Raw genomic sequence first — 19,431 nt, forward strand, 5'->3', positions numbered from 1 at the left:
ATCCCACAATCAATTCTTCCACAATTATTCACAGTTAAATACACCAGGTCATAAACACTCAGTAATTTGAGTAAGTTTTTGAAAACATCTCAGAGACCTGATAAAGTCTTCTAACCACAGGATACGCCTCAAAGGCAAAGTCTTCAGTCTCAAGTGGTTTTAAACACTTTTTCTTCTTATCCCATGATCTACATGTGGGTTTTGGGTACTAATGGTGGCTGTCTTTGATTTGCTATAGCGAGACCTTCTCTTTTATGCTCACCGGAGAAGATGGCAGTAGACGCTTTGGGTATTGCAGACGGCTTCTGGTGAGTCTTTTTTTTCTCATATTATGGATGCCTTTCTTGCTCCTTTTATTTTTGATAGTATGACCATACATACTGTATATTGCATATTGCATAACATGTATTTAAAGGTCAAGCATATGGATAGAGTTTTGGTCAGTCACTTAAGTGTTTGGTTTGCTCTTTTTTTTTTGTGCTCAAAATGAAATAGATTCTCGTAAACTTGTCTCCGTTTTAATGAGAGTTTCTCAGGAGATGAATGGAAATGCAAATCATCAAAAGATGTCATTTTACCGTAAGAATCGGTCATATATTTGTGTGCTTTGGAGTTTTGTGGTGATTATTGTTTTTGAATGTTGTGGTGAACGGCATGTTTCATGGTTTTATTTGTGAATGTGCTGTTAAGAATGTGCTGCTTTTTCTGTACATTATTGTTATACATAAGTTTTGCATTAAAGTGCATGTTATTGGTTTTCTGTGGTTTGAGAATAAAATTTTAAAGCATTTCATACATCTAAACGTGTGTTCTGGAAATAAAAGAAGATTAATGTGTAGTTGATAGTTTTAGCTGTTGCTTGTTCAGAACTTGCTTTTATAGATGTGACCTTGTGTAGATTTTTTGGATTCGATTGGCTTGTGGGATTTCTTTAGCTTCTATTATTTCTCCACTCATCTTTTTGAGCATCTGAATGGCCCAGTAGAGAGAAGTGTTGACTGTGTTCCCTGCAGGGAGGAAGTCCAGGGGCTGGCATGAGGGCGGCATTCCTGAGGATTTGAACCCAGCTCTACATGCTTGAATTAATCATCCATTTGTAAAAAGTCAGCAGAGGAGAATTGCATACCTAATATGGACAAGAGGAATGAGATTCTTTGTGTCTGTGTGCTTTGTGAGACACTAACCTGGTTGGACTCCTAGAAAATAGCCAGACTTTCGATTGTTTAGTGAATTGCGAGTGACAACTCATTCGTTTTGTGGAACTGCACCTGTGCTGTGTTTACACTGGACATTCTGCATCTATTTTAGACTTGTACCATGCACTATTTCATGTGTTTAACTTCAGGTTACGAACTGAATACTAAAACAGAGTTCATAAAATTTTGAGTGGGATGACAATGTTTAAAGGGGGTTATTATTTTAATGATTCCATCCACACGGTTTAAAGGAAAGCTTTTAAAAAATCTATTTAAACAGCATGAAACTCTTATTTTAACACCCTTAAATCTGTTTGATGTGGCTTAAGTTTTTGTGAACAGCAAAGGACCCTCTCTCTCTCTCTCTCTCTCTCTCTCTCTCTCTCTCTCTCTCTCTCTCTCTCTCTCTCTCTCTCTCTCTCGATTTTTAGTGGTGCTTGCTAAATCAACCATAGCCATTGCTCATACTTACCAAGTCACACGCCCCACTACTGACATTAATGACTCCTAAATTATGTGATGTGACATGTTAAAATGCCTGAGATATATATATATATATATATACTATGTTGTTCAAAAGTTTTTAGGTTAGCAAGTTGTTGATTAATGTGATCAACTTGTTCAAAAGTGACAGAAAAGGCTTTCTATTCATTAAAGAATCCTGAAAAAAATGTATCATGGTTTCCACAAAAATATTAAGCAGCTTTTTCAATCATTGATATTAAAGGGATACTTCACCTCTGGAAAGATAAACGCACATCAACCGATGACCTGTTTAGCGTTCATGTAAACACTACATTCAGATTCACCAATTGAATGAATTCAGTTAGATTGAAACAAAAGGTGTGCATGTAAACGATGAATGGCAACTACAGAAAGCAAAAGCTGAATCCCGGACATCAACGGCCAGACATGTCCGGGAAAAAGAGGATGGTAACCCCTATGACTCAGCTTTCTCCACAGAACAAGGGTCTGCCAGCCTAGCTTCCAAAAAAGATGGCTGACACTTTGTGTTTATTCTGTGAGTGAGATCCCACCCTCTATGGGCGGGTTGAAAACATGCGGGACAGCCCCTACTACTGGCTGTAGTCTTTAGCCTCTGGTCCAAAAATCCGCAGATGATGCAAAACGACGATTTTTGCATCATCGGAAGATTTTTTTCTAGACAAAAAAATACATAAATCTCTCATCTCGGGGGATATGAGGATGTAAAGCATGGTAATTCAAAAATACTACAGGTTTTCTACTAATACAAAGCTTAATGCTAAATCCTGAAGTATCCCTTTAACAATAAAAAATTATTTGAGCACCAAATCAGCGTATTAGAATGATTTCTGACGGATCACATGCCATTTAAGACTGGGGTAATGGATGTAGAAGCTTTGCAATCACAGTGATAAATTACACGTTAAAAATAGAAAATAGTTATTTTAAATTTCTCTCAGTATTTCTATTTTTACTGTATTTTTTTCTCAAATAGATGCAGCTTCTGTGAGCATAAAATAATTATTAAAAAAATATTATAATAATTTACGCCCCAAACTTTTGAATGGTGGTGTCCGCTACAATAGGTGATCAGCACAAGTATATAGGATTAATTTGTGTGTTTTAAGGACCCAGGAACCAGCATATCATTAAAGGGTTAGTTCACCCAAAAATGAAAATTAAGTCATTAATTACTCACCCCCATGCTGTACCAACCCCGTAAGACCTTCGTTCGTCTTCGGAACACAAATGAAGATATTTTTGATTAAATTTGAGAGCTGTATAACTACCACATTGGCTCCTAAAGGACTGCCTCTTGACGGCCCAGAAAGTCAATGAAGAAAATGTTTAAATATCCCAAGTGACTACCGTGGCTCAACTATATGTTTATCAAGCGACGCGAATACTTTTTGTGCGAAAAAACAAACAAAAATAACGAGTTTATTCGACTATTTCTTTTCTTCCTTGTAGGCCAGAACGAGACATCCTTAGATTTCCACGACGCATGCGCGAGAATTGCGATCTGAAGTAGTGTAAGCTGGTGTGAGCAGATCGCAAATCTCGCGCATGCGTCGTGGAAATCTAAGGAAGTCTCGTTCTGGCCTCCAAGGAAGAAAAGAAATAGTCGAATAAACTCGTTATTTTTGTTTGTTTTTTCGCACAAAAAGTATTCGCGTCGCTTGATAAACATATAGTTGAGCCACGGTAGTCACTTGGGATATTTAAACATTTTCTTCATTGACTTTCTGGGCCGTCAAGAGGCAGTCCTTTAGGAGCCAATGTGGTAGTTATGCAGCTCTCAAATTTAATCAAAAATATCTTCATTTGTGTTCCGAAGACGAACGAAGGTCTTACGGGGTTGGTACAGCATGGGGGTGAGTAATTAATGACTTAATTTTCATTTTTGGGTGAACTAACCCTTTAAGGCTTGTGGTTTCACAAGCCACCCCAAAAACCCTAGCAACTGCATAGCCTAAAAAGTGATGTCTAGGAATGCCCTGGCAACTATCCACAACACCCTAGTGTCATGGTGGTGACTTTTGCAGGTGCAAGCACCACCGAAATCTGGTTTCTTCTCAAATTCAGCTCTCACAGATATGATTTAGTACTATATACGTTTTACTCAATTCACCTGGATGCTTTTCATGTGTTGCATACCAGTTACTTCATGTGATGATTTAATTGCTTGTGTAATCTTTTCCCCCGCCACTGTAGCCGAGTGGGAAAGGGCCTCGCCTTCCTGAAGTGTATTGTGTCATCAGTCGACTGGGCTGTTTCAACCTGTTTTCCAAGGTGAGCTCAGGCTTGTTCATACACACACACCTCCACACTGTCTCTCTGGCTGTCAGACATGGGCACAGCTGAAGTGAGGCTTGTGTTGGCATGAGGTACATCCAACTTAGTACATCTGTCTTTCTCCCTGGCCTATTAAACCACTGTTATTTCCTTCACTTCCACCTTCCACTCATGGGAAAGTGAGGAAGAAGTATAAAACTATTCTGTGTCCAACCTGGGTTAATCATAATATTCAGTGGAAATCTGAACTGCATGTTTTCATCAATCTTGAAAAAAAAAAACATGTAGCCGATGAAAACCATGACTTGCTAGTGACAGGTTAAAATTCCAGAGACTTCCACACACAAATCTGAAAGGAAAAAAGAAACAGACCACATGAAATCGATCAGTGTTGTTCTATAGTGTATAAATCTAGTCTGTAGTCTTGCAGTGTCAATGCCTGTTAGCACTGGTGTGTTCTCCATTAACTTTTTCGGCTTTCATTTGTTACAGATCCTTGATGAAGTAGAGAGGAGGAGAGGGATCTCGGCTGCCTTGGTATATCCTTTCATGAGGAGTGTGATGGAATCTCCGTTCCCAGCACCAGGCAAAACCATAAAAGTCAAAACCTTCCTGCCTGGAGCAGGAAATGAGGTTAGATCCTTCTCGCATATAATTTAGACTGCTTTGTTATCTGCTGTAGATTGGTATAAGTTTATTGGACACTTATGAAAGGAAATCTGAGATCTGAATCCTTATAGACTACATGATATTAAATTTAGGGTTCAACAGTAAGGCCAGCAGTTTACATTTTTACTTTTCTTGCGAACAGACATTATTAGCCAATAGAGAATTAGCCAATAGTTTTCTATTTCCATCTTGACAGCATTTATATTGCTCCTTGTTTCAATGCAGTGTTTTATTTTCCACAGGTGATTGAGTTACGGAGACCCATGGACTCCAGACTAGAGCATGTGGACTTTGAAAGTCTGTTCAACTGCCTGAGTGTACGACAGGTGGTACGTGTTTTTGCCTCTCTGTTGCTGGAACGAAGGGTCATCTTTGTGGCTGACAAGCTGAGGTGAGAAACCCTTGTGTGTTAGCTCAAGTGTCTGAGTTATCATGTAACTGCTGCCTTTGCGCCAATGAATATGAACCTTCAAGTGTAGGCAGCATTTCATCTCATATAACACTCTTCATTCCCATGAGAAACGTCTTGCTTTTTCAGCCCAAACATGGTCAAACAGTCCTCCCAAATGGATCTGTGTTTCTAAGACAAGCTGACCACTGTGACAACAGCAGTCTGAGTGTGGCCTAACAGCAGATGTTCTCAATAACCTTTCTTCACTGATGTGCCGTGTCACTTCCAGTGTTCCGTCTGCTCATTCAGAGCCTGCAAAATAACATCTGCTACAAATAAAATAATTTTATCTTTTAGGGTCATGGTTTTTCCCCTCCTGTTGGTGATTTTTGTTGCTGTAGTCTTTGTTTTTCAGACCTATTCCTTTCTCAGTTCTCAAGTTAGAACTAAGAGGATAAAGTTTAGGAAAGCATCATTCCATATTTGTCAGTGACCATGGGGATTCTGAATGGAATACCAATCATAGTATCGGTCCGACTGTTCCAACCAAACCGGCTTGGCATATCTGGGCAGAAAATAGTTGTTTTCAGGCCCAGTACAGTTTTGTCTGTCAGTGTCCGTCCAGTGCGAATGGCAAATAGCAGCCTTCCACTGCGGTTTTGGTTAAAGGGTGACCCAACGGCTGCTTCATGCAGGCCACTGCTAAATTCATCAGAGGAGGCATATTTGACTACACCCTCTGACACTGGGCTAAACTCCCAGGAGTCCCCGCTGATCTAAATACAGAAGTGGGTCAGGGCAGAGACAGGGCTTTGGTTCTGTTAGGGCCGTTATGGTCCCCGGAGGTTTCGGCACCCCCCTTCGAGCCTTCGTGCTTGGTCACGGAAGCTTGTGGCCGGGCATGGGGGGTCATTAGGGAGTAGGTTATTTGTGAAAGCTTAATCTCCACAAATCATCAGCCAGTTTAAACAAACAGCAGCGGGTGATGTGGGGTGGGCAGTTACTGTGAAGGAAGGAATGCACTTCCTGTGTGAGTGACTGCGCGTGTTTCTCTCCTTTAATCGGTAGCCATATTGTCACAGGGTGACGGATGTTACTTGGTTACAAAAGTTATTGGGTCAAGCTCCTTTATTTGTACAGTTTTTGGTTGATTCAGTCAATAAGTGCGTTTTCATGCACTTTAAAAGTATAAATAATTTGTCTTTTTAAAATGACATCAACACTTTAGTCTGAATAAAAATCATGCCTGTATGGCTTTTTCGAAGTTGGACTAAAAACCTAGATTATGTAATTATAGATTGGCTTCATCCGTCATGCATGCATTTTAATCCAGTCATCCTCAATCAGTGGGCCAGGGCCCCCTGCAAACTTCCAAGTGGAAGTGGCCTTAATAATAACTCTAGTTTCTGTTTGTTTCCCAGTTTGTTTATAAAAAGATTAAAAACAAGCAGCTTTGTTATAATTATAGCAGAAATACTGGGGGAAATATCTTACCATAAATGGAGGCCCTTTGAGTCAAAAAGGTGGCAAACCACTGCTTTTATCAGATTACAATTTGTCTCTGTGTTTTCTGCTTGCAGTATACAGTACATATGAAGAGTTCAGATGCAAAAGCCTCTAAGTGCCATTTGAAATTTTCTTCTAGAATGATCATTTTTATCAAGCTTGTATATTTAAGTTCAGTGATTTCACTTAAATTGCAATGACAATTACCTATTAATTGTTATTTAAGTGAAATTACTGAACTTAAATATACAAGTTTGATAAAAATCATCATTAAAGAAGAAAATTTCAAATGGCATTTAGAGGCTTTTGCATCTGAACTCTTCATATATACACTCACCTAAATGATTATTAGGAACACCTGTTCAATTTCTCATTAGTGCAATTATCTAATCAACCAATCACATGGCAGTAGCTTCAATGCATTTAGGGGTGTGGTCCTGGTCAAGACAATCTCCTGAACTCCAAACTGAATGTCGGAATGGGAAAGAAAGGTGATTTAAGCAATTTTGAGCGTGGCATGGTTGTTGGTGCCTGACGGGTGTCTGAGTATTTCACAATCTGCTCAGTTACTGCGATTTTCACACACAACCATTTCTAGGGTTTACAAAGAATGGTGTGAAAAAAAACATCCAGTATACGGCAGTCCCGTGGGCGAAAATGCTTTGTTGATTCTAGAGGTCAGAGGAGAATGGGCCGAACGATTCAAGCACATAGAAGAGCAACTTTGACTGAAATAAACACTCGTTACGCAGCAAAGCATTTGTGAAGCCACAACACACACAACCTTGAGGCAGATGGGACCCCACCGGGTACCACTCATCTCCACTACAAATAGGAAAAAGAGGCTACAATTTGCAAGGGCTCACCAAAATTGGACAGTTGAAGACTGGAAAAATGTTACCTGGTCTGATGAGTCTCGAATTCTGTTGAGACATTCAGATGGTAGAGTCAGAATTAGGTGTAACAGAATGAGAACATGGATCCATCATGCCTTGTTAACACTGTGCAGGCTGGTGGTGGTGTAAGGGGGATGTTTTCTTGGCACACTTTAGGCCTCTTAGTGCCAATTGAGCATTGTTTAAATGCCACGGCCTACCTGAGCATTGTTTCTGACCATGTCCATCCGTTTATGGCCTTCCTCTGATGGCTACTTCCAGCAGTATAATGCAGCATGTCACAAAGCTTGAATCATTTCTGTACCCTTACGGTTCGGGACGAATACATCTAGATAAATATGTATGTGTGTATAATATACAAGAATTCTGCGTATGTGAACATACTTGGTGTTATTGACCTAGTAGATATGTTAAAATATAACATTTGCCTTCTTCTCACATGGTACGCCAATGGCTTAGTTCACATACAGTACATAAACATATTTGACTCAGAATAGCAAAGCATGTTATTTCTTTGAATCAGAGAAACAAAGGCAGTATGTTCTTTGTTGTCATTCAAAGAACGCTTTTCAAACTGCTCTTTGTGAATGGGTTTGAATCACACCCATTATCATAATAGATAGTGCTCTAGTTACAACATATTATGCTGTTAAGCCAAGTATTGACATTCCATGGGCTTGGCTCTGTTAAAAACAGGATAGGTGGATTGATGGGATTTGGTCCAGGGCCTAACCGTGTTGCCCAGCAACCTTAGGTGGATTATGGGCAGCGCTAGACTAAGGTAGAAAACTCTCCTTTCTCCCACATCAAGGACATTGCTGCCGCTCTCATGGGAAAGGCCATTGCAATCCAATTCCAAAAAAAAATGTGTGCCAACAAAGACGTACTGTATGCTTCTGTAGCTTTTAGCAAATATTTGCGGCTTAGGATCTGACAGAAAGAAAACTCACTCCATGTTAGGCAATTCTTTCCTTGGGATTTCATGTGCTTTTGTATTTTAACCCTTTCCACACTGCGTAGGCTGTGAAGCTTAACCGTCCAATTTCTTGTGGCACAGAAAGTAATTGTTTTCGAATCACAACATTTTCCATTAGCTGTGTGATTGTCTTGGGAGCTCCTCTGCCCAAACCAAACACTGATATTCAATCATGCTGCCGAGTGAGTTTCTGTGGGGGGAGAGCAGCTATGATTGTTAACCACCCAATATTACATTAAATAATAAGCAATAATACATTCGTTTTTTTTAAGCATTAGTTTTAATTTGAATTGTTGCTACTGAAATTTCTGTGTAATGATTCTCCTTCATTCTGTATGGTTATAAAATGACAGGAAGGATTGAGTTAAACTCTCTGATGTGTTGTTGTTCTCAAATTACTTACTTTTTCATGGGTACATTGTGTGTGCAAATTTAAGTGTAGCTTTCAATGTCTTCCTCTCTTAAGTGAATGTTGTTGAATCAGAGCACAGAGAACCAGGTGGGAAAATGCTTTGTGTCCCAGACAAGTTGAAAAGAAAAAGAGACGGAAACCCTTTAGGCAAATGTAATACAGTATTGCCAAGTTGGCCAGAGACTTTTGTGTGGCTAGTTTCAGAAATAAACAAGCCAAAAAAACATGACGATTGAAAAGTCATGAAAAAAGCATTTGTTTAAATAAACTGGTCATTATACAATATGTGTCTTATGTCCTTGCTGAATGTTTTAGGTATTTTCTTCTCTCTTTTTTCATTTTTCTGTTTTATTATCACAGGAATATGTTTCAATACATTGCATTATGGTGGAAAGATAAACTTAACATCAACTTTTTCATAAACCTTGTGTTGTTGTATTATTTTACATCCACACACCACATATCATCACTGGTTAAACATGCAGAAGCTCTTGTTAAATATGTAGAATTATTTTCAAGGCTCTTTTTCCTAAAGCCAGCCAGCCATTACCATTATTTATGTTATGAAAGATGCAATTTTGTTTAGAGTCTATTAAAATCAGTTTGGATGGTTAAATGAAAGCATATGTATTTTTTGTTGTTGCTCAGATTAGAATCTTGAATTTTCACCCTTGAGCTGCTTCTGTTGCAAATTATTTTTTTTAGGGATAGCTCACATTGCTCACAACAGACAACAAATTCTAGCAGTTGTTGGTTTCCGCTGGATCAGTGTGTTATTTTTAGTATTATTTAGTTATATTTATATACTATTATAGTATTTATTAATAATTTGAAAATCAGTGGTTATTTTAGTTAAAGTTTTTGTCATTTTTATTCATATTTAGTTTTTAATTCTTTCTATTTTAGTTAATTGAATACTGTTTATAAGTTTAAGTTTTCCATCTAATGTTTATATATTATATAAAATGTAATTTGTTATATTGTTTGTTAATCCTGTTGGTGTGTGTTTGAGGCAGTGTATGACAGTTTGGATTCCCACTCAACGTAAAAAAAAAAAAAATGTTTCCGTTTGATAGAGAATAGAGAAGTTGAATTACATTTTCAAATGTAATCTTTTACATCTTTAGAATCTTTGATGGAAGTTTAAGTTCTCATCAAGAGCGATAACCATAAAGATGACCACAACGATAACTATTTAAGCGTCCACACCAATGAACAATAACACTGTTTATTCTAAGCATATGCTGCTTACAATGCTCGGATTCCGATTGGCTTTCAATGTATTTAATATTCATTAGTGGGAAAAAAGTTTTCTGAAAGGGATTCCAACTGTATCATTCCTCTGTGCCATTGTTGTTATTGTTGTGGTGTGGATTTTTTCACATTTAGAATGATTTTTAGATCTATATATTTAGCATTATCATATCTTTATAGTCTTAGAATTGATCAGCATGAATATCACACCAAGTTCTTAAACAAACTTATAATAGTACGTACAATATACAATATATAATACCCCTTATACTGTATCTTTTGTTCAGTGTGTAAGGGACAAGTGTAAAGTAAGTGTTCGGTGGAAAGGATACTTCATTTTTGTTTGTGTGTAATGTAGACTTTTCGTGTGCATACCAGCTCTGTATGACAGTCCGGTCCAGGCAAGAGTCAGTCACTAGCTAGCAGCAGTTTTCAACTCAACCCTCCATCCATGTTATTTGGTTCCTGGAGGATTTGGGCAGCATAGAACAGTGTTTGGACAGGTCTAAAGTTCCGTCTTCATCTTTTCCCATGAGTACTTGCCTCTGAGGCTTTAGTTATGCTGACATTCCAGGTATCAGCTATCAGAATCTGCCTGACTTGCCTGTGGCTAGTTTTTTAAATCTGCTTTTCCCTGTTCCCAGTGTGAACATGCCAGGATGCAGACTCACACACACACACAGACATTCAGACTCCTAGAGAGTTTTAAGCACAGGCCATTATATGTAATATTTTGATTTGATTAAAAATGCAAACTGATATTTGTCAAATGAGCTGGATTGGAGCTGCAATTATGTTGAGTTTACTGTCAGCATACCAAATTTTATCACTGGGTTCAGCCCTGATCCACTTTAATTCACGGCTGGAGTCAGTGTGTTTCTGAGGGTTTATTTTCTCTTCCTCTGTATATGTGGGCTTGTGTGGTGGATGGGACAAAAAGAGATGAGAGCGAGAGAAAGGAGGGTCAGCCACTATCAACAAGCTTGGGACCGTGAGAAGGCCACTATGGTATTTGTGACTTTGTGCTTAGCCTTAGCTGTAACATCTCATGGCTGCTTTAACGTCACAGAGTAATTTAAGGCGCTGAGGAACGTGATTTGCTATTGGATGTTTTGAATAAGAACAAGCTACGGTCATTCTTTGGTATGATCATGATATATCAATCTTTACCGTATCACCCTGAAGATACGAAGATTTACATACTGCCTGTTCCACTTACAATAGTTAATGTGGTATTGTAGATGAGGTACCATTTGAATACAAGTTACACACACATAAAAACACTGATTTGCTGATTGTCTTGTGGGAACATTTTATCCCTTGTGTTGGAACATTTCTATTGATTTACTGGTAACGTTTTGACAGCTGTAATGTAATGACAATAGGGCTGTGAAACGATTAATCATGATTAATCGCATCGTTTACATAGTATATGTGTGTGTAGTGTGTATAATTATTTTGTATATATAAATACACACACATGCATGTATATGTATTTAAGAAATATTTGCATGTTTTTTACATTATATACATTTATACAAAATTAATATTATACATAAATATAAATATTTGATATATTAATAACACATTTTTCTTAAATATATACATGCATATGTATTTATATATACAAAATAATTATACACACTACACACACATATAACTTTTATTTTGGATATGATTAATCGCGATTAATCGTTTCACAGCCCTAAATGACAATTTGCGTTTCTCTGCTTGTTTCTACTTATTTTCTATGGTAATGTTGGACACTTAAGAGTGTTTAGCCCCTCCCCTTCTGCTACCTGGGGAACTCTGCGACCTTTGAGTGCATAAAGCTAGCAGCAACACGTCATGTCATTTTCTTCGCCTTGCAAATTCGTGTACACTACCATTCAAAAGGTTTGGGTCCTAAGAATTTAGAATTTTTTGTGTTTTTTAAAGAAGTCTCATATGCTCACAAACAAAGGCTGGTCAAAATCACAGTACAAGCAGTAATATTGTGAAATATTTTTACAATTTAAAATAACTGTTTTCTATTTGAATATATTTTAAAGATGTAATTTATTCCTATGAAGGCAAAGCTGAATTATTTCATTATTCCTTCAGAAATCATTCGAATATGCTGCTCAATAATTTGTTTTTTTCAAGATTTGATTTGATGAATAATAATATTACTCGGACAGTATTTATTTGATATATATACTAATATAAAATAGCAATCTTTTGTAACTTTCTAAATGTTTTACTGATACTTTTGATCAGTTTAAAGTATTACATAAATAAAATATTAAAATCTGACACCAAACTACCAAAGAGAGCAGAATATGTATTGTTTAATGTAAATGCGAAGGTAAAGTCAAGTGTTTTATCTTTTTTTTTTTCTGTGTTCTCCTTGGAGTTTTATGTTGCTGATGTCTTGAATGCCACTAGCATAATATTACAGGAGTCTATTGAATGCCACTGGATATTTTCTTTTGTTGCTCTCATAATCACAGATTCCATTGTCCCTTCGCTAAAGCCAAAATAAACGTGGAAAATCTGGGCTCAATATACTTTTTCCAGTACAGGATTTGCTAAGAAAGTGTGTTTGCTAAGAAAGCTTGGTGATTGACTGTGTGCTTTTCTCTTTCCCTACAGTACTCTTTCCAGCTGTGTTCATGCGGTGGTGGCTTTGCTCTACCCATTCTCCTGGCAGCACACCTTCATCCCTGTGTTACCCACCTCCATGGTGGACATTGTCTGCTGTCCCACACCTTTCCTAGTGGGTATTCTGTCCAGCTCACTGCCAAAGCTCAAGGAACTACCCGTTGAGGAGGTGCGGACACTATCCAACACTTGATATGTCTTGTCAAACATTGTCACCCATCTTGTTTGTTGTAATAGGATGCTTTGTCAAGTGTACCAGCTTAAATGAAACAGGTTTGTCTGAAAAACCGTCGTTAGATTCAAGGAGATAACTCATGCAGTTTGTGCACAAATAAATAATTTCATATTAAATTCATATTGCACAATATATATCAAAATTAAATTGATATCACAGCATGGCTTAGTGCTATTGTCAAAACACTCACATTTTCTTTTAAGTTTTGTTACAATATATTTATTTTTTGTAAAATATATATATATTTTTCTCATAATAATCGGAGCGTGATAATTATTATAGTCATAAAACTGAAAGAGGTTGGAGTTGGTCCTTGTAATAAGCATGAACAAACCCCTTTTTTATTTCCAAAATGGTTTAGCCCTAAAAATATTTAACACCCAAGAAAAAATATCTTAAAATGAAGATTCTTTTAAAAAATTAATTACTTTCTATACAGATGCACTGCATAACAAAATCACCCCACTGATTCTAGAAGAATTCGTTTTCAAGATTCAGTCATTTTTACTCATATTTGGAGGTTATTATTCTGAGAGATGTTTCCCTGATCATGACTTTGAATTCCTCTGAATATGATCACATTGGCACCTTTCCTTAACAGTTCAATTATGCTCTTATTCTAACAAGCTGGCTGAACATTGAACCCTTATGTTTTCTTGAAGTGAATATGGAACTAAAGTCATTTTCCCAGGTTCAGAAAGATGCTGGAAGGAGTGAGAAACATGCTAAGTATAATAGCATGTCCAAAACACTGGCCAATTTTTGTGTATGAGCCTTTAATGTGGCGTCGGCTTCATAAGCTTAGCTCGGCATTCCTGGCCAGGCTGTTGCCTTCTCCCCTCTAAACGTTCCCAACCGGCAGAGTGTTGTTGTTCCCAGCTGCCCATAGGACAGTGCCAGCTACCGAGTCTTTGGCATTTAGAGCGTTTGGCAGGAGTCGTCTTTAGTACTTTTTTAAAATTGCACTTTGGACATAAGTGTAATTGTAATGGCCATAAGGGGTGACCGTTTGCAGGGAAAACATCTGGAAGCACACCAATTTGTGGTGCTTGTCATGTTTAACACTGTGTTTTTAAATGGGTGTCAGGCTCCATCTGTTGTGGATCAACTTCTGGAAATGTTGTGACTCCCTAAACAACTTAATACAGTGTAATTAAACAGAATGATGCTACTCAATGTTTCAGCCAGTTGAGATTAGGGATGTGCAAGACTAGTCGACTAAACGATACAGCTTCTGCTAGTTGTTAACGTTTATTTTTTTATTATTTGCTCATTTATGATTTGCTTTATATTTGTACAAAGGCTATGTTCTAATTAGTGTCATGTTACTGTTCAACTTTTAAAAAAATATACATAATTTTGTAAGGTGTATATCTGGAGCGAAGGTACACGTCAAGCTTTTCTTCGATTTTTGTCACCTGTCATGTGTACAGGTACTTTTTTATACAGTGCTGTCAGAATTATTTGTCCCCCTTGGTAAATATGATCAAAGATTGCTGTTAAAAATAAATCTGTGTTTATCCTTTTGATATTTTATTTTAAAAGAATTGCACAAATCTAACCTTTTATTGAAGTAAAAGAATTGAAAGTGGGGGAGGGAAATGACATTATGAAATGAATGTTTTGCTCCAAAACACATTGGGAACAATTATTTTTGCAACCCCCTTTTCCCAAAATAGCGGCTCTGAGTCGTCTCCTATAATGCCTGATGATTTTGGAGAAGACCTGACAAGAGATCAGAGACCGTTCCTCCATACAGAATCTCTTCAGATTCGCAGATTTATGTTGCCGCTTCTTCTCTTCAGTTCAGCCCACTCATCTTCTATAGGGTGGTCATTGTAGATGCTTGGTTTTGTGCTCGGTGACCCATTTTTGTTTTGATTTTGATGTTTGTTTTTGGATCACTGTCCCGTTGGAAGATCCAAACATGGCCCACTATAAGATTTCTAGCAGAGGTTGTCAGGTTTTGATTTTTTTATCTGTTGGTATTTGATCGAATCCATGATGCCATGTATCTGAACAAGATGTTCAGGCCCTCTGGCAGAAACAAAATAGGTCCATTTCATTTTACACATGGGGTACTTCTTTAATCCTGTGTGCACCAAACCCATTTTAAAGGACAAATTCTATATTTTACACTTAAAGCCCTGTTTCAAGATCGTTTCTGATTGTATAGAACGGTTAAGATTGATTTGGACAAATGCTGCTGGCCCGAGAATTTTCGGTTTCTGTGGTTGCGTTCAAAACGCTCTTGTCTGTCAGTCATATAATGGCGGTATATGAGGTCCACCTCAAAGAGCATGCACTGAGAAGTCCAAATTAAACATGATTTAATGACTTGACTTGACATGGCCTAAGACATGAAATGAGCGGTTCATAATGCAACGATAATCATAATGCAAGGCAAGCGCGTTACATGTATATGACCTATTTTTTAGTGCCATTCAGTATGGGATTTGACTTTTTGATTCATAGCGATCAATTATTTTAAATGCATTGCTTATACAGACAGTCTTCCGGAGGTTTGTTAGACTAGTCATCTAGTCGGCTACATAATTTCCGTTTAAACATGACTGAAATTAGTCGTGGTGGCGCACCTAACCTAATTGAGATCGGTTTCTCTTTCTGTTTCAGGCTTTAATGGTCGATCTTGGAACAGACCGCTTCATCAGACAGGTTCGTCCATAAACAATCTCTCTCCAAAAAGTTTCACACAAACTCTCCCATGGCTGTAGTGCTAATTGCGTGTTGCCATTAAGATCTGAGAACAAGCCTAATCTAAACAAGCAGGCTGTGTCATGATATGAATCACTGAACGTTGTTACAGCGTTAATCTTCGTACTCTTCCTGTACACAGATGGATGACGAGGCCTCTCTATTACCACGCAAACTGCAAGCTGCTCTGGAGCAATCTCTCGAACAGAGAAACGACATCATCAATCAAGACTCCGACAGCGAATCAGATGAAGGTGAAAAGCCTGGCGTTGTGGCCTTGCCCATCTGTTTTCAATGGACTCACTGGCTATTTGCATACATGCTCCGACTGTGAAGCAGAACATATGGCTTCACTGTTTCATTTCCTAGTCAAACTTTGTTTGTTGATAAAATATAAATGGCCAGTTGAGTTGCTCTAGGATATTGAATAATGAATCTTTTTTGATATCCCCTCTTTTCACAGAGTGCACCGCCTCTTTGAACAGTGTGGTGTCAGAGGCCTTCATCCGCTTTTTCCTGGAGACCATTGGCCACTATCCCCTGTTTCTTACCCAGGGCGAAAGAGGGGAGCGCATCTTCCAGCGCGAAGCCTTCCGCAAGTCGGTGGCTTCTAAGAGCATCCGCAGATTCCTGGGTGTCTTCATGGAGTCTCAGATGTTTGCTGGATTCATCCAGGATAAGGAGATGAGGAAGTATAGGGCTAAAGGTAAATCGTGCTTGGTCAATTAAAGAAAATGGCTTCTCATAAAACATCATTGCCTATTAGCTTCAGGCCGTTATAAGTGTAATTCGAAACCCACACCCAGCATAATTATACACTACTTGTGTGGGTCTTTTTGAGATAGAGTGGAGAGGTGTTAATATTCAAGTCAGATCTTTACTGCCACCTTCTGGTTAACAAAAACAATGCTTTTGACTGAAGCTTAAAAATAAATATAGAAATAATGGGTATATTTATTTATTTATTTATCAGGTCTATTTGAGCAGAGAGTGGAACAGTATCTGGAGGAGTTACCAGACACTGAACAGAGTGGAGTCAACAAATTTCTGAAGGGTTTAGGTGAGTACAGAACAGCATTTATGTTTCACATACACATGAAAAGGTGTGTGTACTGTCCACCAAAGCGTTTTCAATTGTTTCCATTGTTCGTATTTAAACGAAACACAGCTGAGTTTCCAGTGTTGTAGTACTCGAGACTCGGACTCGTCTCGGACTCGGTCTCGAGACCATATTTCAATGGTCTTGGTCTTGTCATGGACTCGTGTCCATTTGGACTCGGAATTGACTCGTACTCGAACATTTTTTTTTTTTTTAGGACTCGGAATTATTCCCGAGTCCACTCGAGTTCAATTCAAAATATTTTTCATGATTATTAATGTATGTTAATAAAATATTTCGTTAAATTGATTGACACGCCCAGTGATTGGTGATTTTCTAGTGCGCAACTGCGCATGACAAATTGTAATAAAATTACTTTTAACACCACCTACTATGTGGCCTTTTTACCCTAAACTGATCATATTTTTTAAACTCTTAGTAAATTCAGTAAAAAAAAAAAAAAGGATTTCTCTAAGTAAATAAAAGTAAATTAGGTAATCAACCCTCACTGGTCTCAGTCTCGACTCGGACTCGACCGTCTCTGATCTCGGACTCGACTCGGACTCGACTCTCTATGGACTCGGTCTTGACTCGGACTCGACTCTCTCTGGTCTCGGTGTCTACTCGGACTCGAGTGAGGTGGTCTCGACTACAACACTGTGAGTGTCTATTTTACACTGAGTGCTGCAAGTTTTTTTTCCTTTTTTTTCTGGTTGCTGAGAGTTAAAAAAAATGTCAACTTTGAATAAAATGCAGTGCTTGTCACTGTCACTTTTTACCCAGCCATCCAATCACAGTGGAGAGTGGTTGGGACAAATTACTGAACATTCTGCTGACCATATTTTGCTGCTCTTATACATGTCTCGACCAGATGACTATATTTGAAATCAGATAACAACTAGTAACAACAATAAAAAACGTGTGCCTGGCGTTTTCAGCTGGCAGTTTGGTGGACAGATCAACCTTCTTTTATGAAAAGGCATTTCAGAAATGACCTGATACACCAAAGCTTTATCTTTTTTTTTTCAGGAAATAAAATGAAGTTCCTTCATAAAAAGAACTAAAGAACACTTTACAGTAAAACCAAAAACTGTGGACATTTTCTACAAATGCTACATCTGAAGACCTAATATGGCTTAGTCACGTATGTCCATGTCTATTGCGTTGACTCTGACGTTCATGTTTTTGTACATATTTATGGAAGCCGTGCTGTTAATCTCACATGTAGCTCTGTTGTTACCTTTCCTGGTACTTGTATATGATACTAGAGAAATAATAGGATGGTACTGAGAGTATGAATGGTTATATTGCAGTATAACCTCCACCCTTAGAGATAGCTGTGCTAAGCTGGATGAGATGTATGAATGGAAACTTGACAGGTGGATGTACAGTGGTTGTGTAGTATTTAACGCTAGATTTTCTCCATGAATTGTATTTTGTACATTTATTAACACATGAAGAGTATAATTACCTTATTTACAGTGTTTAATAAAAAAAAAATCAATAAAGCTTTTTCTGTTAATTTCTCAGTCCGCATTAATGAACAGCTTTGTTCCAAAATGTTTAGGATCATAGAAACAGGCCTTATCTATTAGTTGAGTTATTCCCATCCTTTTAGTCTGGCTTTTTTTTTTTTTTTTTTTTTTTGGTGTGTAAAATAGTAGCAATGAATAATACACTGGGAATGTTTTGAAACTTGACACATTTTTTTTTTCTATATTAAAGAAACATACACAACTCATTAAATGTGTCCTGTATTGGTGTAGCCGGTGTCTGTGGAAGGCAGATGATGGAAAGAAAAAAAAATCTGCAAGTTGATATTTGTTGGATTAATATGAACTAAAGTGGTTAATCTCAGAGAAAGGGTATGTTTATTGCAAATGCCATTAATGTTATTTTATGCACTAAAATGTTTAATGAACAGAGAAATCTAAATTACATTTAAAATCCTACTTCCAGCACAAATTTCTTGCAAACATCCAACTAAGTTATTCAAATTAATTGTGTTAGATGGTGAACATTATATCAATATGTAATATTTTTGACAGATTTATGGTTGGTTTAAAGTATTTATGTCTGGTAACTTTTCTCAATCCACTCTCTCTTAGCAGGTATCACAAAAAAAGTTTATTTTTGGCCCTGCCTGGACAAGAACAGTTATTGAGAGGAGAGCAAGTGCAGAACTGACATCTTTCTCCAAGTGTCACAGAAGGTGTCAAAGCAAATGTGTTTTGTAGCTCTACCAAGAAAGAAAAAAGCTGTCAGGAGGGATTTATTTTTGTCGGCAAAGTTCAAATCTGTGAAAGAAATTGTAGAAATTATAAAAGCTGCTGAAGTAGGTGCCAAATTATAATTGCATACAAAATACGAATTACAGTTCAGATTTGTATATCCAAGAAACTAACTTTTTGGGGTTGATTTTTTTTTGGGGGGTTGATTTTTTTTTTTTTTTTTTTTTTTTTACCCAATCCAAAAATTTGTATTTACAAAAAAAACTAATTTTATTCCAATTAAAATGATCCTGATATAACATGTTGAATAAACATCGTTACCTAACCGTAACAGGTGCTACGTGTGATACGAATAATAATATGGTTTAATCTGCCAGCATTAGACAATCAACTGAAAGCTTTCTATATTGTCTTGCTGACAGCTCAA

General features: G+C 37.5%; 1 protein-coding gene across 2 annotated transcripts in view; it reads left to right on the plus strand.

The window, feature by feature from the left end:
* The window catches only part of dennd2b (DENN domain containing 2B), a 61,683-nt gene extending 43,388 nt beyond the window's left edge, over positions 1 to 18,295 (plus strand). For both annotated transcript variants that reach the window (XM_039662813.2, XM_039662812.2), the window contains exons 11-20: positions 239 to 308; positions 3,897 to 3,974; positions 4,470 to 4,610; positions 4,889 to 5,037; positions 12,716 to 12,893; positions 15,594 to 15,635; positions 15,817 to 15,928; positions 16,138 to 16,380; positions 16,648 to 16,734; positions 17,803 to 18,295. In XM_039662813.2, the coding sequence (XP_039518747.1) occupies positions 239 to 308; positions 3,897 to 3,974; positions 4,470 to 4,610; positions 4,889 to 5,037; positions 12,716 to 12,893; positions 15,594 to 15,635; positions 15,817 to 15,928; positions 16,138 to 16,380; positions 16,648 to 16,734; positions 17,803 to 17,837 (1,135 nt within the window). In that variant the 3' untranslated portion in view covers positions 17,838 to 18,295. The remainder of the gene's footprint in view (positions 1 to 238; positions 309 to 3,896; positions 3,975 to 4,469; positions 4,611 to 4,888; positions 5,038 to 12,715; positions 12,894 to 15,593; positions 15,636 to 15,816; positions 15,929 to 16,137; positions 16,381 to 16,647; positions 16,735 to 17,802) is intronic.
* The last annotated feature ends 1,136 nt before the right edge of the window (positions 18,296 to 19,431 follow it).

The sequence above is a fragment of the Pimephales promelas genome, chromosome 1 (assembly GCF_988280905.1).
Source record: "Pimephales promelas chromosome 1, fPimPro1.hap1.1, whole genome shotgun sequence".
NCBI classification, from domain to species: Eukaryota; Metazoa; Chordata; class Actinopteri; order Cypriniformes; family Leuciscidae; genus Pimephales; species Pimephales promelas.